Source organism: Ictalurus furcatus, chromosome 2, assembly GCF_023375685.1.
Source record: "Ictalurus furcatus strain D&B chromosome 2, Billie_1.0, whole genome shotgun sequence".
Taxonomy (NCBI): domain Eukaryota; kingdom Metazoa; phylum Chordata; class Actinopteri; order Siluriformes; family Ictaluridae; genus Ictalurus; species Ictalurus furcatus.
The window spans coordinates 25,352,744-25,373,369 of record NC_071256.1 but is presented as its reverse complement, the minus strand read 5'-3'; the positions used below and the strand labels follow the sequence as shown (position 1 = coordinate 25,373,369).

Below are 20,626 nucleotides of genomic sequence, written 5' to 3'. Positions count from 1 at the left end.
AAATTAACGAAATGACTCGAAAAATGATTCGTTCAGTCAGTACGCCATTACTCACAGCGTTTACTTGATTGGCTGTCTGGTCACACACCCACCTCTACACAGCCAATAGGAACTATAAAGAAATAAAAATAAACCTAACCAGTGAAATGAGGACTATACTATACTAAATACTAAATACTATAGCAGTATTTCCAACCGAAAGTGTGAAATGATACAATTTTGTTTCTGTTTGGTCAAACTCACGATCTAAACCCCCACCAAATAACGCAATCAGCTTGTCGAGTGCTAGTGCTGGGTTTCAACTTAACGTTCTGACACTTTGACCCTTTCAAGATGGCGGACTCACCGAGCCGCCTGTCCCAATTTGACCCAACTGACGCAAATAACCCCGGCTGACGTCTGGACGTCGAACTATTCCTGGGTGAAGGTGTCAGCGCTGTGCTTTTCTTTCCGCTTGCTTAAGGTTCGTTTCCTTATTTAACATTATGACTGGATTGTATTGTTTTTGTAAATCGCGGGCCTGACGTCGTGTGTTCAATTTAATATACGCTACATCTAGCTCGGCTTTACGTCATGAACTAGCTGTTCTGCTAAAGGCGCTTGTCCTAGACACTATGAGCAGAATGCGCACTTCACACTAGTTTACGTTTAACATTATTATTATTATTATTATTATAAGTAGTAGTAGTAGTTGTTGTATTTTCGGACAAATTATGTTTTTAAATAATATGTACACTGTTTGTGCTAGTATTTATATAATTAGTATAATTAGCCTAACCTGGATGTAGCTGTCTAGCTGGCTTGATAGTGCATCTTAACCAGAATATTTCAAACCCAGTGTAATATTAACTCAACTGTAATGTTAACTAAACTAATGTTACCTCAGTATGAAGAGAAAGCGTAATTATCCCGAGTGAGTGCACACAGCAGTGTTATAGCTCTTAATAAGGTCTCTAATCAGTCCTTATTCAGTCTGAGCGCTGTTGTGTCCTCACTGTAGTCTAGTAAGAATGATTTGCTCATATGACCTACCACTATGTTATTCTATACTCCTATGATTTTAAACTGTAACCACACATACATGTTTGTTTGGGGTTGTTGTTGTTTTCCAGAGAGCTGTCCACTATGGCATTAAGAAGAGTGTGTTGCCTACTTGGCAGGCCACAGAGATGTGTGTTCACTTCAGGGTTAAGAGCTCAGGGCACTGTAGCACAGGCTCAGAGAGGTGAGAGCTTATATAAGAGTGAGCACACTTATGCAACCAAGTTATTCTGACTATTGTATTTTTCCCTAAAATATTTGTGATTGGTTTTGTGAAAAGTTCTGAAGTGATTTGACTTGGTTTCATTTTGTTACATCACAAAAACCCACCGTTTTAACAGGGGTGTGTAGACTTTTTACATGCACTGTACAGTATAAAAGCTCATGAGTTGCGTTGTAGGATTTTCAAATGGGCCTTTGGTTGTAATGTTTATTATAGTGAGTCAACATTGGGTGCTACACGAATAATGCTTTTCATGAATACATATTATCGGAATAGTGTCCAGACTTCCTTGTATTTAATAAGGAATGCTTTTCAGATGCAGAGAAGCATGGCGAGAAGAAGCAAGTCAAAGCACGTAAGTTGGTTTCTATTATTTATCGTTTATGCAGAGTTAATAGGATGATTACTGAATGATTAGTTTCATTTGTTTTAATGTATGGGTTTGTGTTAGCTTGCTTTTCTTTGTTTTTTTTATATTCTTTAATTAATGTCGGTAATGTAAAATGACTCTAGTGTTTACAAAATGTTCTTGATGGTTCCTGACCTAGTGAACTAGCATGAGGATGTGTTTTTGGTAGAGACTTCAAATACTTTGGCGAGTTGTTCGGGAAGCGGCCGTCTGATAAATGCTGTAAATGTAATTTAAAAAAATAAGCGATTTAAACTCAACAGATATAAAAGTGCAGTAATGCATGCAAATATATATTTGAAGTCGATCAAGTCAAGGTTTACATTAGTTAGTCTTCTTATGCATTTATATACCGTACACTCAGGAGCATGATTAAAATACGAACGAAAATAAGATTTTTTTTTTTTTATCGTATTTACGGGATTTTCATGAATACCAAATTTTTTGCACATAAATCTGTTTGCATACAGCTTGATTGAGGCTCTTTGTATGCAAATTGTTAAATAAGTAACAGAGCTGAGTGGTTTTTTTAGCTTAGAATTAAGAAATACACAAAATGTTGTTACCTAGCAACTACCAAGATGATGCCTTGAGGACATCAATCATCTAATGATTTACTTCAAATGATTTTTTTTTTTGTTCGTTAATAATTTACTTTCAAAGTTCAGTTTGCGTAACAGTGTTATAATTTCAAAATGAAAGAAAATAAAGGGGGGGGGGAGCGAATGAGAGAACAAACTTTTCTTCTTCAGTCAGTTGAATTGATTAGTTTATGAGATCCTATTAGCTCTTCGCTTGTGGTCCTGACATTCCGATGCTCCTCTCTTTCCTCCCTCAGCAAAAGTACAGTTTAACTGGCGTGATTCCCTCGACCTGGAGAGTCTGCTGACGGAGGAGGAGATCATGATCCGGGACACCTTCCACACCTACTGTCAAGAGAAACTCATGCCACGCATCCTGTTGGCCAACAGAAATGAAGGTGCCCACAGCAGCCTGCATTTTCAGCTCATTCTCTCATGTAGCTGTGTTTGGCCTGTTTTGTGTTCATCATAATAAATGTCATTTTTAATCTAGTTTTCCATCGGGAGATTTTGAATGAGATGGGTGAGCTTGGAGTTCTAGGCCCAACCATTAAAGGTAGGGAAAATTCTGTTATAATAAAAACACACATAATACTCATATAAAATCATGACTCAGCAGGTCGATAGAGATAAACTTTGTCCTCTTCACCTCTCGACTCAACATCTGCCTGAAGTCTGTGTACTTCACATAAAATGTTAAATTGCAGATTGGGTTTGCATTGTGTGCACTTTGCTTCACTTTATCTCTCTTTTTCTCTGCCTCTTTCTGCTCCAGGCTACGGCTGTGCTGGAACGAGTTACGTGGCATATGGACTAATTGCACGCGAGGTGGAGAGAGTGGACAGCGGGTACCGCTCAGTGATGAGTGTGCAGTCCTCTCTGGTCATGCACCCAATCAACGCTTATGGCACAGAGGAGCAGAAGGAGAAATATCTCCCCAGACTGGGTAACACTGCAACTCCAAACACTGACTAGATGTACAGAGTACAGATGCCCCAATCAAATACTGAGTGTGGATACTGACTTAAAGCTTTGGACTGGTATCGAATAGGATTTGACAGCACAGATCTCGCACTGAACGCAGGATGCTAATTATCACAAAGCAGGCTGCCTCTGATATTCCGCGTCACTTGACAACAGAAGCTTGCAAAAAGTCGCTGCGCTTACTAAGCAGATGTCAGGTGTGTATTGGACGTTACAGAAAGCCCTGGATCTTATCGATAATGATAAAAGTGAGATCAGTGCATTTATCGAGGGAGATTTGTGTTAAAAGTGATAAACAAAATCCACAAGCAGTATTAACCCATATTGCCCAGACTTTTAAAAAATATTTTTCATCTTCATTTTATTGTGATTTGTTGGGCAAAATCACTTACACCTTGTGTCACTCACTTTTTTTTGGTCCAAGTTTTTCTTAATCCTAATGTTTCATACCAGTAATATTAATCAAACTTGTGATTTTGGTAAAATAAGAAAAAGCTGCACAAATAACCTGAGTAATTCACATACATCCTGAATTATAAAGGACCATCAAATCTTAATGTAAAACAAATCAATTTATTACATAATGCAATAAATTTTATATATATATATATATATATATATATATATATATATATATATATATATATATATATATATATATATGATGACTTATTATCTGTTTTATTTCCTTGCTAGTTTTATTTCATAATAAGGCTTTCTGTCAATCTGACTCAGTTGGCAGGATCAGATATTGTTATATTACAGAGTGGTGAGTTGAACCAGACAAGCAGATTTATATTTTGATCCTAAATATTTTTCATACTGATCTTGTAATTTTGTCAATAACATTAATAACAAAATGTAACCTCTTTTTGCGAAACGTTTTCAACCTATAATCCATTTGGAATCGTCCAAAAATGAGCGACAGAGAGAGAATTGTATTGTTTTTGCTGTGGCAGTACAATAAACAACAAATTACAATGAGACAGTTCGGAGCAAACACAGATTAGGGAACCCATACAGCAGCAAACTATGTAAATAATAATTCAAATAAAATAAAAATAAAATGCTAGTTAGCAAAATTAACATACATGCTAAATATCACTGAAATCTGCATCCCTTAATTATCCCTGTACTGTGTTTTTGGAAGCATGTGTTTGTGTGTTGCTATATGCCCCTGTATTCAGTGTATAAGGGTGTATATGATTCATTTGTACACGGTCAGATTAGTGAATGAAGTGTTTCAGATATAGGAATTTCTAACAGACTGTGTGCTGATAGTGTTTAAAAAAGTGTTCAGCCTACAAATTTGTGCTGTGTATTGCTCTGGTCCTGTGGTGTTTATGACATGGCAGCACGGGGAGAGATTCTGGGCTGCTTTGGCCTGACTGAGCCCAACCATGGCAGCGATCCCAGTAGCATGGAGACCAGAGCCAAGTACAACCCATCCAGCCGCACCTTCACCCTCACGGGGTCCAAAACATGGTGAGTAGAAAGTTTAACAGCACCACTTGTACCATATTTATATGCACTTGCATTGTTTGGTTCTATAAAGACGCGCGTCTGTAGCGAGCAAAGGTCATTGTATTAGGCTCAGTTAAAATGGTAGACAATGATTTAACACTACTGCAGTAAACATCATTATTCCATGCCTTTTTGTCAGGCTACATATAAATAGCCAGAGGATCATATTACAGACACTTTAGAGAGAAGCATTTCTCGTGTAACTCAAGTTTTTCTAGTTGGCTTTGCAGAATAATGTAAATGATTTTTATTTAATGGAAATCATTAATTGATAATTAAATTCAAGTAAAATACAATTTGATACACAGACCTGTTTACCAGTGTTGGCAGAGATTCACCATGCATACAGTAAGTCGTTGAACTCAGATTCAGGTAAACATGATGTTTGTCCACTCGAGGGCAGTATTTTCAAACTTTCTTGGGACTGAACTCCCTTGTTCTGGGTTATATGAGAATAGCACAACTGTACTGACCTTTATTAATATGCTGAGGATTCAGTAGAACATCCTTACGTGGTATATTTTTATGAAATCCTTAAATAATGTGAGCAATAAACTCTCTCTCTCGTACTCTCTGTTAGGATCACAAACTCTCCTGTGGCTGATATTTGTGTGGTGTGGGCCAAGTGTGACGATAATAAAATACGTGGTTTTATCCTGGAGCGAGGCATGAAAGGTCTCAGCACCCCCAAAATCGAGGGCAAGTTCTCGCTGCGCGCCTCTTCCACCGGCATGATCATCATGGACGACGTGGAGGTGCCAGAGGAAAACCTGCTACCCAACGTGTCTGGACTCGGGGTGAGCATCGCACACTGTAGAATAGAGCTCTCTAGATTGGCTGTTATGATAAGCAGATAAATTATGATTTGCTGTGTAAATAATATAAATAAAGTGGAATCATTTTTGAGACCATAAAAATGGTTGAAATCTAGGCCAGAAATACTCCAGCATCTATCCAACACATCTGTAGTCTACGAGTACAGGAATGGACAGGAATTTTGACACATTTCTGTGCAGTGAAAGAAAAAAAAAACCCTGTTAATACCTATGCTTAATAATCACCTGATATTGAAGTCTAATTGCAGTTGTTGAATTCTGTCAAGAACGTTGAAAATATGTGACTTTAATAACACAACTGTTACACCTTTAAGGTCTTAGAATTAGACATACATGAAGGAAAGTCTTGCCCAGACTGTTATTATATAGGTTCTTTCTACTCTGCTATGAATACCTTGCTATAGGGTCCATTTGGCTGCTTAAACAACGCTCGCTACGGGATCGCCTGGGGAGCGTTAGGAGCAGCAGAGTTCTGCTTCCATGCAGCACGTCAGTACACACTGGACAGGTAAGAATGTGGCTGCAGTCTAGTGAATAATGCTGGGATAAAAACTTATCAGTCCTCTCAGATTAAAATTCTTTGGTTTGCAAAAATATAGCAGAACAGAATTTAGTCCAGGATAAGACCGCCCTCTGTCTGGAGACAAGGATGTAACTGTTCAGCCACAAAGACCATCATCATCAGGTTTGTTTTGTATAAACATCTTAAATCTCATGTGTTCATGTTCACAAGGATCCAGTTTGGGGTGCCATTGGCCAGAAACCAGCTGATGCAGAAGAAGATGGCAGACATGCTAACGGAGATTACAATCGCCCTGCAGTCCTGTCTGCAGCTGGGCAGGCTCATCGATCAGAAGAAGTATGTCTGCCTTTCTGATCATTTGAAGCAGTTTGAAATGTTCTTTGAGGATTTTTAAAGGAAAAGTACACCCTGAAACCCTCCTGTTTCCTCCCCCAGTCCAAAAACATGCATTGTAGGCTAGTTGGCCTCTCGAAATTGTCCGTAGTGTGTGTGAATGGGTGTGAGAGTGTGAGTGTGATTGTGCCCTGCGACGGGTTCATTCCCCATCCCGTCTTGTCCCCCAAGTCCCCTGGGATAGGCTCCATGCTCCCCATGACCCTGCGTAGGATAAGGGGAACAGAAAATGGATGGACGTACACACTGAAACGCATTAAATATACCTGATATTTGAAATGTGCTTAGCAATTCTGGTACTTATGTTGGTTGCTGCACTGTTTATTATTCCCATGAGAAGATAGTGGTTGTATGTCGCACTGACATGTATGTAGCACAGTTACTTGGCACTTACAAGCAAAAGAGCAAGTGCTTCTTTTCTCGCTCACCATTTTCAAGCAATGTTCAGTGTCATAGAAATGAGAACTCCAATGTAGAAGATGTGGAGACAGCAAATGGTGGTGGTCTTAGAGGTGCAGAATGCAGTGCGGCTATACGAAGGCATTCCCCCGAGAGTTACAGCAAAGGCTCACTCAGCTAGTTAGTGATCTACGGGATTACAAGCACAATGGCATGGACAGTGGCGTTGGAATGAAAGCTGGAAGCTGATCTGTTAAAGCTGTTCGAGCGTACAGATGAGGAGATGAGAGAACTGGATAGACCAAAGGAGTAAAACGCTGCTGGTCTCTTTAGATCGAGATGAAGCAAGGGTCAAATCCCAGAAGTACCACCATCAGCATTAGTGAAAATAGATCAACATGTCAATGAAGGAAGCTGAAAGTCAATTCAGAGTTTTATTACAAAATAAATCTTGGATGCCATGGAAGATAACTTATTGTAAAGATTAATATGCAGGTCATTCAGGGGTATTTTTCTTTTGCATGTATGATCGATAGTCAATAATTTTAGCTTATGTAACAGGTTGTATGTGAAACCGGCTCGTTTGACTGTATCCTGTTTGACCCTCTGCAGAGCAAGTCCAGAGATGATCTCCATGCTTAAGAGGAATAGCTGTGGGAAGGCGTTGGACATTGCCAGACAGGCACGAGACATGCTGGGTGGCAACGGCATCGCTGATGAATACCACATCATTCGCCATGTCATGAACTTAGAGGCCGTCAACACATATGAAGGTCAGTGGATAGTTTTTGACTTCTTGATCATCTGTAAAGCTCATGGCTTAAGTTTGACACTTGGAAAAACAATTCTTTATTTGAAAGCATGGCTCTTGAAATCAGATTCCACCATCACAGTACGCCAGCTTATACTTAAAGCATGGCTATGCCTAAAGATGCAGTGACTAACCTTTCATATAGCTGGAGGATTAAAAGCGATGTTTATTAGAGGACAGGTCAGAGCTAAGATATCAATTTCATACCAACTATTCTGGGACTTTTTTGTGACTGTGTCACCCATATACAAATCCTTATATCTTTTTAAGGCTAGAATTATACAAATGCAGGTACTTTCTAACCTCCTTGCACAATCTCTCATCCACGTAGCCATCCATTGTTGTTCTATTGCACTCATGCCGTTTCTTCCATTTTTTCTTCGACTGCCTTGAGAATTAACGGCCCTGGGTCACTGTTGCCACCTCGTGGAAGAACTAAATAGTGCAAAAGAATTAAATGTGCATGTGGGAACTGCGCATACATTCTACGTGCGGTTACAAAAATCTGCCGGTGTGCATACAGTATGCGTGTACTTTGTTATTGACTAAATTTGCGTCACGTGTACTATACACTGTTCCTAGCGTACGCGTAAAGTGAAGCATACTTTGGGCTTGAGTGGGTGTCTATACAGGGTTTTATAGTAACCACCAGGTGCTTGGAGTGGGGGAAGTCCTCCACTCATCTGTTTATTACACACTAGAAAATTACTGTGCTACTTACTGTACATAACATCTTGTTCCTAGAATAAGAAGAAAGACATTATACATGGAAACTTTTCTAGTGCCTACATCTTAACTAAAACGGACAGCAGCAGTAACCCCAAGTGGTTACTATAAAACCTTATACGTCTGCACTAAAGGACTATATCAGCAGGTCCCATTATTCTTTACATATAAACAGCCATATGCCCTCTTCCCCGATCCATCCTTCATTCTCTGTACATACTCACAAACACCATGCCCCTTTTTTCTATATTATATGAAATATACCACTTTGGTTTTAATATTGATAACTGATTTTTGTCTCTGATTTTTCTAGGTACTCATGATATCCATGCTCTGATCCTGGGCAGAGCCATTACAGGCCTGCAGGCGTTTACTGTGGAGAAGTAAATCACTAATCCGCTGCCCAAAACAGTACAGCCCTTGTACTATATAGAATGCTACTTGCTTTTGTAATGAACATACTGTGTGGAACTGATGTTTAAAGTGAGAGTACATTTCTGACCATTTTAAGCTGTCTATTTAAGTCATTGACTTTGTCAAAATGTCATTATTTTAAGTTTATCTTTATCTTCAGAAGACATTTCAAAATATTTTTGTACTCTGAAATCAATTACCCCTTAATTTTGTATATAAATTATAATGTTAATTTAAAAGCAGTGAGGGAGAGGACAAACATTCTGAATGCATAGTAAATAAATGTCAAAATCTGAAAGAATAGAAAAAACTGAATCTAGTGAACTTAAGCTAATGTGTGCAGTTGTTTTTGACACTGATTTTGTTCCTGTTTTAAGATACAGATTGTATTCGGACAATGGTTTAAAAAATTATTTCTTCTGTAAGAAGTCAAAATGAAAGGTGATGCTATATCCCAGTTGTTTGGATTTTAAAGAGAAATTAAACTTTCATTGAAACAAGTATAAAAATATTAAATCTACCTACAGCTCCAATTAAATAAGTGTGGTCTCTTTTAATCTGGCCTGGAAAGTGGTATTCGCTTGCTATGGCATTAAACTTTTATCACTGACTCACTCAACTGGGTAAGATTTTTTTTTAAAATAATAATTAAAACACTTTTTAACTAGTCCATATTTTAATGGATTTTAAGACTGAGTTGAATGTTAATATACACAAACAGATGAGTGACTAATTAAATACCTAACCTTTCATCGTTTACACACTCAACAAAACATTCAGGGAGCCCTCATCGTCCTGGATTAAGCAACTTCCATCCATCCATTTTCTGTACCGCTTATCCTACACAGGGTCGTGGGGGAGCCTGGAGCCATCACCAGGGGCTCAGGGCATGAGGTGGGAGACAGGGTGCCAACCCATCGCAGGGCGCTATGGACAATTTGGAAATGGCAGTCGGCCTACAACATGCCTTTGGACTGAAGAGGAAACCGGATTACCCAGAGGAACCACCCAAAGCATGGGGAGAATATGCAAACTCCACACACAGGGCAGAGGTGGGAATCGAATACCCAACCCTGGAGGCAAACGTGCTAACCACTAAGCCACCATGCCCTAGACAACTTCCAGAATAAGTATATATTGAATTGGAGGGACCCTTCTCTCTAAGGGGACAAGTGAACCCAAACCAGGCCAGCTAAATGCCTCCAAGAGCATACCAGAGATCTTAAACCCCGTTCCCACAGGGGTGATGTATTCCGGTCTGTACCAGTGTCTTGGTGTATGCCACATATGCACTTACCCATTTATCAAGAATGTGGTAAAGGATGACTCTTATCGGTTTTTCATTAGTTCTTCTAACACTGAGGTCTTCTGTCCCATTTAGTAGTTTTCTACATGCCACAGAGCATGGCAGTACACTATATGGCCAAAGATTTGTGGACACCTGACCGTCATACACACATGGCGCTTTCCAAAACTGTGGTTATTAAAGCAGCGAAGGGGGACTAAATCTGGAACAGGATGTTCCTATATGTTCATATATGTTCTATACACTCACTGTCCACTTTGTTAGGAACACCTGCTCATTTATGCAATCATGCAATTAGCTAATCATTTGGTGGCAGCATAATGCATAAAATCATGCAGATACAGGTCAAGAGCTTCAGTTCACATCAAACCCTAGAATGGGGGAAAATGTCATTTCAGTGATTTTGACTGTGGCATGGTTGGTGCTAGATGAGCTGGTTCAAATACTGCTGAACTCCTCAGATTTTCACACAACAGTGTCTAGAGCCGAACTGTACCAAAAACAATCAAACAAAATCATCCAGTGAGCAACATCCAAGATCACGTTTTCCCCCATTCTGATGTTTGATGTGAACATTAACTAAAGTGCTTGACCTGTATCTGTATGATTTTATGTGCTGTTGCTACATGATTGGACAGCCAATTGGATAATTGCGTGAACATGCAGGTGTACAGGTATTCCCAATAAACTGAATGGGTAGCAAATAGCTCCTCAATTCATACACATTCTGTATACAATTGGATGGTTTTCAGGTCACGTACACAGCATAGGGAGTTTACTTTCCTCTCCATGTGTATTTGCACTACACTGCATGACTGATGGCTTTAAAAAAATGCAGTATCTGCTTGAATATGACGTTTATGAAAACACAGATTTGGCAGCTTATGCATAATTTTGTATAAAAATACTTTGAACAGATGAAATCAAATGTGTATGGATGAGCCCATAGGGTTGAGGACCAAGAGAATAAAGTAAGATACATGTAAGTGTAGAGTTGTTCAGAAACAAATGGTGAAGCTGTTTATATGTGTATCTAATTTACTTTGACTGTTTGAACTCTGATGTGCTCTGTGAATTTGCTCTGCTAAATCTTAATTTAGCAGAGTAAAACAATATAGTGTCGAGAAATCTTTATTCCCTTTAGATATGGATTCACTATTTTTCTAATTACTCTAGCTGATGACTGTGGGTATACTGACATGAAAAATCTCATTTCCTGATGGTGCAGTGCTCTGGGATTTTCAGGATTTGCATATTATCATCATATTCACTTTATGAAGCTTTGATTGTTTATATTGCTATGACAAAAAAATGAAAAGGAAAGAAATAGTTTACAGTCTAAATAGATACTTTAGTAAACAGATAACTTTAATAAAACAAAAAACCAAAGTTCAAAACACAAGTTGGAATAATACATGTTGAGCCTTATAGTACTGTCTGAAGAAAATGTTTGTTTTCAATTTAATCTTTCTGTTGCTCCATTAATGGAGTCTCTCTCTCTTCAGTTTTAGCAGTTCAGCATTCCTGCTATTCTACTTCCCTCTACCTACTACACTCTTTGTAAGCTGGATGTTGGGAAAGTACTCTGGTCTTGCTACGGCTAAGTGCAAATCATACAGGTATGAAATGAGTACGAAACCTGTCACCCTACTTTTGTAATAAGGTATTTCTATTATATCAACAAACTAAACTACTTTGTTTTTGCTGTCACATGTCTGGTGCTATGGAAGTATTTTAGGCACGGTGTTATCTGTGTGATTTGTCTCTACTGGCCTGGGGTTTGCTGCAGACCCTTGTTAATGGCTGCCAGTGTCTGGCTGGCTCCCTGGAGCTCCATGCTGAGCTGACTGCTGCGCTCCAACACTTCTGAGAGCTCAGTGAGCTTTGTCTCCATTTCTCGGCTGTGTTTCTCATAATACTCAAACATCTGCTCCTTCATCTGTTGGCACATCTCACTCACCTACACCATAACACACAGACACACACTAGAAGTGTCAGAGAAAGATACAGAAATTAGTCCTATTTCTGTAGACATATACAGTAGACTATGCCCTCAACTAAATGACATGAAGAGTATGGAACTGTCAAAAGTGTCTAGAACTTGGCTGGAGTTCTGGGTAGCATTTACTTGTGCATTGGATCTAGATATTTACTTTAAATATACTTTCAGGGCAGCATGGTGATGCAGTGCATAGTATTTGCTGCCTCACAGGAGCAATCCTAAGCCTGGGTTTCTGTTTGTGCAGGGTTTCACATGTTCTCCACGTGTTTGTGTGGGTTTCCTCCAAGTTCTCCCGCCCCCCCGCCCCCCCGCCCCCCCTTTACAAAACATGCTGGTCGGTACAATGGGGACTCTAAATTGTTCCTCTGTGTGAATGTGTGTGCATTGTTCCCTGCTATGGACTGGCATTCAAGGTGTGTTCCTGTATCATACCGTGTGTATCCATGACTGGCTCTGGATCTATCACAACCTTCACCGGATAAAATGGTTACAGAAGATGAATGAATAAATTTATGTTGTTTTTGTTGTGCTTCAACTCAAGATATTCTCTTTCCAATCCTAATTTCTGGCACTTCTTTCTCTTGTTCCAGATTATGTCTTTGTCCTTCTCTAGAATATTTGCCGAAGTATGACAAAAGATGATTCAGTCACATGACACAGCCGTTGCCTTGTACTGTGTTTTATAGCAACTGATTTGCTACTACTGTCTTCAAATCATCTGCTTTCACTAATTTCACTAAATCTTTAAGGGCCAACTTGTCCTTCTAAAAATATTCACTGACGCTTTCCCAAAAGGTGACTGCAAAGTAACACAGAAGTCTCTTGAACACTTCCGCCCTTCGCTATGCCTGCTGACCTAGAAGGACATGTATCTGAAGCTAATACATTTTCCCAATACACCTTGGGTAAAAACAATTTAAATTCTAATGTAGATGTTATTTCAGGGTGTTCTTTCACAGAGTTGGACTCTACATAACAGCCAGTACCTTCTTCATTAGTTTCTCCTCAAAGCTGTTCATAAGTTTCTGGTCCATTGCTCGGTTCTGGTTGATCCTCTCTATAAGGTCTTGTGCTTTCTTCCCAATTTCATCTATTCTTGTGTTAATAGGGGTGGAGACAACACTCTCATCCACCTCGTTCATTGGTAAACTTCTGTGCGAGACATTAATGCCTGAATCCACGCTTTAAAAATGTTAAAAAGAGAGAGACAGAGAGAAAGAAGGGACATTTAACATTGCCAATGTCTGGACCACTAATAATAACTTCATTCATATAGGACGTGTATATTAAAGTGTTCTAAGGTATTCAAAAGCCTATTAAGATAAAATAAAACAAAAATAAATTAATTAAAGGCATGAACTGAATTAATCTATGGGGAAAAAATAAGCTAGAAAGTTAAAAATATAATGTAAGGAATGATACACGTCAGTCGTTACAGGAAAATAATATATCCATTTATTTATTAAAGAACACCATATCAGATTTTTTATATATTTATAGTTGTGGAACAATCCCGAAGCAAGTTAGTTCCTGTTATCACTGATTAGCACATGATTAGCACATTTGCCTCGTACCTCCAGGGTTGAGTGTTTGAATCCCGCCTGTGTGCACGGAGTATGCATTAGAGCTGCAACAACTAACCAATTATAAAATTGTTGTTGACTCATCTGCACATGGCACGGGGCATGTTTACTCATTGCGTTACTTCTGTTCTGATCTGAAATATGGCAGAGCGTTGTGTCCCAAATGACGTACTATACACTTACACTATATTCTCTACTGTCTAGTGTATGAATTTTAGAAAGGTAGTATCGCCTCAAATGAAACACTAGCATTTTTTTATTAACCGGAAGTATAAATCGTTTCCCCAGCCGAAGGCACAACGTCAAACGCACGTAATGCGACGCCACTAGCTTTAACAGAATACAGTGGAAAATTAATTTATCCATTTTACTGTTTATGTCAGCATTACCTTTTATACCCAACATGACTTCAGTCCCCATCAGACGGAGGCGCAATCGTCAAGTGACAGCGGGGGAAAAAGTGTGCAACCTCCAAGTCCTCTAAGACATGGGAGCATTGATGAAAACTGTAACCTGCAAACTCTACAAAGTGGAGTCTGTGTAGCACGGAAGCATGACAGTGATGCACGAGCACAAACTTATGTTTATATCCAAAATGCTCCACCGTGTTCAAGGGGCTCAGGAAACTGGTGAGAATTGTTTAAAAGGTTTAGTTTCAATCAAGTTTATTGTCATTATATGCTGTATTTGCACGCTTGCAGTGCAAATTCTGTCGTATATTATAACGGGAAAATTTGGTTTGTAAATGAATCAGATTAATCGCTTAATCAAAAAAATTATCAGCCGATAAACCTAATATGAAAATAATCGTTAGTTGCAGCCCTAGTTTGCATGTTCTTCCTGTGCTTCTGGGGTTTCCTTTAGGTACTGGTTACCTCCCCCCTGTCCAAAGACATGCGTTGTAGGCTGATTGGCATGTCTAAATTGTCTGTAATGTGTGAATGGGTGCTCGAGTGTGTGTGCCACTGTGCCCTGTGGTGGGTTGGCACCCCGTCCAGGGTGTCTCCCACCTTGTCCCCTTGGATAGGCTCAAGGCTTCCTGCGATCCTGTGTAGGATAAGCGTTACACAAAATGGATGGATGGACGTCTCCTTACAGAAAACGTCACAGATGAATTCATCTTTTATCCGTGTTTTATTAGCCTTACAGGGCTCCACAGTGCGACCATTTCACTCGCATTTGCGAATGAAAAGTTCTTTGTGCGACTGTGGAAAAAATATTTAGGAGCACCGGTGCGAGTGACCTGTTCGGAGTTTTATAATACAATCAGAATAAAACTAAAACTCCAAAATGCATCTACACAGCACAACAGTTACTTTCACACTGCTTTTCATCATCTCAGTCAACCGAACAAGTGTGTAAATACTGCAAAGAAGCCATTATGAATACGAGAGTAACTCTGTACATCATCTGCTTCTCTCAACTTGCCGATCTCACAACCGCCATCTTTTATTGATCCCGCAAAATGACCTGCACCTGCGACCTGCTCGTGTAGAGACAGCGGTAAATTAATAATAATGTTAACGTTACAAGGTGGGTTTTAATTCAAACTTCTTTATTAAATAACTCCTCACCAATCATAATCAAAAGTAGCAACTGTTCAGTATGTAAACATACAGTACACTGCCTCTCTCCTTCACTCTTTTCACTAACTCGTCCCGGCTAACACGCGCAGCACATTCACTTCATTTAAGCTCACAGTTGCCAGATATCACTAGAAAAGTCAACTCCAGTTTCCATGTTTTGATTTAATCTCCCAAAAAACACAATATTATCAGCAGACATGGCAACACTGTACTGGGAAACCGATCTAAAAGAAACAACTGATAAACAAACAAACAGAAAACTAATAAAATGTAAAGACAGAAACTGTGCTTAGTTATAAATAAATCATTTAATATAAAAAAATAGATATTATAACTTCATAAAATATAAATAAAATGAGAAATTAAATGATGTTTAATTACTATAGGTTGCACTTCATATCAATTTGACATTAAGCTTAGTTCACTATCTCCTTAGAAGGCTATTAGCCTTTTTCCAAATATGGATCATTTTTGTGTTAGTCTACTTTTAATTAGGAATCTTTATTGTTTAAAATATTTTAAAATAAATATTTAATACTTGCTAATTTATCAATTAACCAACAGTATTTATCATTGCTATTATTTTTAATTCAATTAATAGTGACCATGAGCAGAGAGCTTACATTTAACTGTTTATGACAGGCCTCCTGATTAAAGCTTAAACAAAAAAGATTGGTATCTGGATCGGTTTCAGTCGTAAAAATCCTGATTGGTGCATCACTAATGAACACCATTAAACTAAAGCACTTTGCATCTGGCGGATAAATGAACTCACCCAATCACGTCCTATATGACATTATTCAGATATATACGCAATATACGCAGAGCGGTTCGAGAACTGACTCAAGACCAGAACCAATGAACTGACTCAAGACCAGAACCGTGACAGTGGAAAATGTGGAAAATAGTGTAGCTTTAAATATATTTAAGAGGAGCAGTCTTTGAGGTTTATTGTATTTGTTTACAAGGTGGAACAGGTTAACGGTTGTTGGTTTTTTTTCTGTCATTCTGTCATAATTGACAAGCTCAAGTTTTCTCATGCCTACTTGTGTGTTATATTGTGGCACATTAACGTTACCATCTCTAAAAAACAAAAAAACAAACTAAACTTCAACCGTGCTCCTAAATTTTTGACTGTGCTAATAAATTTTTCTAATTATGAGCACTTGTGCTCCTAAATTGTTACCGTAGAGCCCTGCCATAGATGTTGTTTCTGTCATACAGGTCCCTGTGCATTAGCTGTTACTATAGAAACAATATCACATTAGTGGCACTTTTTCAGCATCATTACACTCACCTTTGCTGCTCATGGCTTTCATCCAGGGTTACAAATGACAGTATTTCACCAGTTGAGTCTTGGTCTAAACCATGCCCATGACCCTCTTCTGACACCTAGGAGACAGTAAATGAGAATAATGGAGCTTGTTCATGTGGCTTTTATTTATAACAGTATTTATTATTACATAAATTATTTCATTTACATAACATTTATAGTAACACATCTAATTCATGTTCAATCTCTACCTTTGCTGACACTTGGTGATGAGTGGCTTTGGGTGTCGACTGAAATATAGCAGAACCAGGATGTCCAAAGTGCTGAGCCATGGCCTGTTAGATCCAGAGGAATGAAAAAGAAAGAAAGAAAGAAAGAAAGAATCAGGTGTTAGTTAATACAATACACAGCTCAGTTAACCCAATAACACGCTCACGTTGACTAACCTAGCTATATAATGTAAATTACTATACCACCAAACACTAACTTAAGTTTCCACCATTCGAATTATATAATTTTTATTTGTAATAATAATAATAATAATAATAATAATAATAATAATAATAATAATAATGTTTAATTTATATAGCACCTTTCCAAAGCTATTACGAGCTATTTGGAATTTTCTGAACGAGTTAACTGCAACTAACCAAACTTCAGGCTAAGGACCTGCACATACATGCTAACAGTTAGCTATGGTTAACGAGCTGGATAAAAAAAAAAGAAGAAAGAAAGAAAGAAACGTCATTATTCATCTCATGGTAAAAAAAAATCTGGCTAATTAGAAATCTTAATTCAGCATCATGATAATATCTTTTCAACGAGTGATGTACCAAAATGATTAAACCTCCACGATATATTTGCTTATAACTGTAGTTTAACTGCGTTGTTTACAAACCGTTGCCGTTACACAGACGCTTTCCCCACGCGCGCGCAGAATTACGCTAAAGCATCGACTCTTTATTAATGTGCCGTCCGCGACGAACCGACTCTTTCTGCTAGTGGTTTTTATTATTACTGTAGCCTACTGGATTTGCTCCTGACACCGTCCTGTATAGCGAAAACTTTCCTACACAGCTCCCTTAGGTGAGTCGAATATGGCGCATATTAAGCTAGTCTAAATTTAATTGAAACCATGCTTTAAAAAAAAAAAAAAGAAACAGTAATGAAGGGCGTTTAGTACAGTAAGTCTGTTTCAAAATGACATGATGTACTGTACCATATGTGTATAATGAAGAAATAGCACATTAAACTTATAAAAAATAATTTTTTTAACGTGTTTAATTGGTGTATGCAGAACAACACAAACGTGTACCCTCTTAAAAAGAGCACCTTAAAGGTTTAATGGATAGCTTTCTAAAGAGGTTCTCCTTGGATTCATCCATAAAAGGGTGCCTCAGAGGGATAAACTCAAGAAATGTTTTTTATTATACTATATATAACTATAACATTGAAACCACCTGCCTAATATTGTAGGTCCGCTTTGTGCCACCAAAACGGTTCTGACCCGTCGAGGCATGGACACACCTCTGAAGGTGTGCTGTGGTATCTGGCACCAAGTTAGCAGCAGGTCTTTTAAATCCTGTAAATTGCGAGGTGGGGCCTCTGTGGATCAGATTTGTTTGTCCAGCACATCCTACAGATTCTCAATCGGATTGAGATCTGGGGAATTTGGAGGCCAAGTCAACACCCTGAACTCTTTGTTGTGTTCCTCAAAGCATTCCTGAACAATTTTTTCAGTGTGTCAGGGCACATTGCAGAATACTGCTGCCATGAAAGGGTGTACTTGGTCTGCAGTAATGGTTAGGTAGGTGGTACGTTTCAAAGTAACATCTACATGAATGCCAGGGCCCAAGGTTTCCCAGCAGAACATTGCCCAGAGCGTCACACTGCCTCTGCCTTCTTCCCATAGTGCATCCTGGTGTCATCTCTTCCCCAGGTAAGCGACGCACATGTACCCAGCCGTCCAAATAATGTAAAAGAAAACATGATTCATCAGATCAGGCCACCTTCTTCCTTTGCTCCAGTTCTGGTGCTCATGTACCCATTGTAGGTGCTTTCAGCGGTGGACAGGGATCAACATGGGCACTCTGACCAGTCTGCAACTATGTAGCCCCATATGCAGCATGCTGTGATGCACTGTGTGTTCTGACACCTTTCTATCACAGCCAGCATTGACTTTTTCAGCAATTTGTGCTACAGTAGCTCTTCTGTGGAATCAGACCGAACGGGCTAGCCTTCACTCCCTATGCGCATCAGTAAACCTTGTGCGCCCATGACCCTATCGCCTGTTCTCCGGTTGTCCTTCCTTGGATCACTGTTGGTTCACCGGGAACACCCCACAAGATCTGCTGTGTTGGAGATCTGACCCAGTCATCTAGCCCTTACAATTTGGCCCTTGTCAAAGTCGCTTAGATCCTTACGCCCACCCATTTATCCTGCTTTCAACAAATCAACTTTGAGAACTGACTGATCACTTGCTGCCTAATATATCCTACCCATTGACAGGTGCCATTGTGAATGGATAATCAATATTATTCACGTCACCTGTCTGTGGTTTTAAAGTTACAGCTGATGCACTTGTTTGCACATCTGTTTTGCACATACCTGTTGGATGTATGTACAACCCCAATTCAGAAAAAGTTGGGACAGTATGGAAACTGCAAAAAAGAAAAAGTCATTTGAAAATTCTATTCACCCTGCACTATATTGACAGCACATTATTAACACATTATTTGATGTTTGACTTTAAAAAAAATTTTTTTTGGAAAATATACACTTATTTCAAAGGGGCCGCTGTATCATGCCTGACCCTGCGTTCTGACCCCAGCTTCCTGACATGCTGGGGTTTGTGAAGAAAAGAATTTCACTGTGCTGTAATGTATATGTGATCAATAAAGACTCATTATCATTAAGTTTAGCAAGCAAAATTTTCCCCCATTCATCCATTATGCATTTCTTTAGCTGCGCCATACATTCTCATTCAGAGACAGGTCAGGCCATGCTAGTACCCGCATTCTGCTTGCTCAACCATGTGGTTGTAATCCGAGCAGAATGTGGTTTGGTGTTGTCCTGCTCTGGATGCAGCATATGTTGCTCCAAAATGTGTATATATCTTTCTGCATTAATGATGCCCTCACAGATGTGCAAGTTACCCATGCCATGAGCATTGACACACCCCCTACCATGACAGACGCTAGCTTTTGGACCTGATGCTGATAACAGCTTGGATGGACCTTTTCCTCTTTGGCCCGGAGAACATGACGGCTGTTTTGTCCAAAAACCATTTGAAATGTTGACTCATCCGGCCACAAAACACGATTCCACTGTGCTACTGTCCATCTCAGATGAGACCGAGCCCAGAGAGGTCGGTGGCGCTTACGGACAGTGTTGATGTATGGCTTCTGCTTTGCATCTGTGGATGCAGCGGCGAATGGTGTTGGTTTACCAAAGTAATCCCGAACTCATGTCAGGATATCCATTACAGACTCATGACTGTTTTTAATACAGTGACGTCTGAGGGATCGGAGATCACACGCATTCAGAAGTGGTTTTTGGCCTTGTTCTTTACGCAGCGAGATTTAACCGGATTCCTTGAATCTTTTAATTATATTGTGCACTGAAGAAGGTGAAATGCCCAAAAATCCTACCGACTTGTCTTTGGGGAATGTTGTTCTCAAGGTGTTGGATTATTCGCTGACGCAGCTGTTGGCAGATTGGCGAGCCTCGACCCATCCTTGCTCTTGAAGGACTAGGCCTTTTTTGGAGGCTCCTTATATACTGTGATTAGACTTAATTAGATTGCCTCACCTGTTTCACATCACTATTAGTCCTAAATTGCCCCTGTCCCAACTTTTTTGGAAAGTGTTGCATGCATCAATTTCAAAATAAACATTTATCTTCAAAAATTATGCAGTTGATTAAGTAAAACATCAAATACATTGTCTTTATACATTTTTTGTTTAAAGACCAGTCAAAGTACATTTACAAATCACTCCTCTTTTTTATTATC

General features: G+C 39.1%; 2 protein-coding genes across 3 annotated transcripts; one reads left to right on the top strand and one right to left on the bottom strand.

Annotated features, from left to right (window-relative positions):
- Window positions 1-331: 331 nt before the first annotated feature.
- On the top strand, window positions 332-9,474 carry gcdhb (glutaryl-CoA dehydrogenase b). The gene is made up of 12 exons (XM_053610697.1): window positions 332-463; window positions 1,113-1,225; window positions 1,581-1,619; window positions 2,512-2,652; window positions 2,748-2,810; window positions 3,030-3,200; window positions 4,594-4,723; window positions 5,343-5,559; window positions 6,003-6,106; window positions 6,332-6,457; window positions 7,526-7,686; window positions 8,764-9,474. Exons 2-12 carry the CDS (start codon window positions 1,126-1,128, stop codon window positions 8,835-8,837), a joined length of 1,326 nt encoding a protein of 441 aa, XP_053466672.1. The 5' UTR covers window positions 332-463; window positions 1,113-1,125; the 3' UTR covers window positions 8,838-9,474.
- A 1,113-nt stretch (window positions 9,475-10,587) lies between these two features.
- Window positions 10,588-20,458, bottom strand: syce2 (synaptonemal complex central element protein 2). 2 transcript variants are annotated; one of them, XM_053610686.1, is made up of 5 exons: window positions 17,448-20,458; window positions 16,866-16,949; window positions 16,639-16,733; window positions 13,159-13,354; window positions 10,588-12,130 (listed from the first exon to the last, which is right to left on the bottom strand). In XM_053610686.1, the coding sequence occupies exons 2-5, from the start codon at window positions 16,944-16,946 to the stop codon at window positions 11,936-11,938; spliced, it is 567 nt and encodes a 188-aa protein (XP_053466661.1). In that variant the 5' UTR covers window positions 16,947-16,949; window positions 17,448-20,458; the 3' UTR covers window positions 10,588-11,935. The 2 variants fall into 2 exon arrangements, with proteins under 2 accessions (XP_053466661.1, XP_053466655.1); XM_053610680.1 differs by having other exon boundaries at window positions 17,513-20,458.
- Between the last annotated feature and the right edge of the window lie 168 nt (window positions 20,459-20,626).

What these genes read in the sequence shown, in the direction of transcription:
- gcdhb (XM_053610697.1), top strand. Translation starts at nt 1,126, where the DNA reads ATGGCATTAAGAAGAGTGTGTTGCCTACTTGGCAGGCCACAGAGATGT. An exon ending in TGTAGCACAGGCTCAGAGAG is followed by an intron (nt 1,226 to 1,580) that starts GTGAGAGCTTAT and finishes AATGCTTTTCAG; the next exon opens with ATGCAGAGAAGCATGGCGAG. An exon ending in GGCCGTCAACACATATGAAG is followed by an intron (nt 7,687 to 8,763) that starts GTCAGTGGATAG and finishes TGATTTTTCTAG; the next exon opens with GTACTCATGATATCCATGCT.
- syce2 (XM_053610686.1), bottom strand. Translation starts at nt 16,946, where the DNA reads ATGGCTCAGCACTTTGGACATCCTGGTTCTGCTATATTTCAGTCGACA. An exon ending in GAAAGCCATGAGCAGCAAAG is followed by an intron (nt 13,355 to 16,638) that starts GTGAGTGTAATG and finishes ACATTTTTAAAG; the next exon opens with CGTGGATTCAGGCATTAATG. An exon ending in AGGAGAAACTAATGAAGAAG is followed by an intron (nt 12,131 to 13,158) that starts GTACTGGCTGTT and finishes GTTATGGTGTAG; the next exon opens with GTGAGTGAGATGTGCCAACA.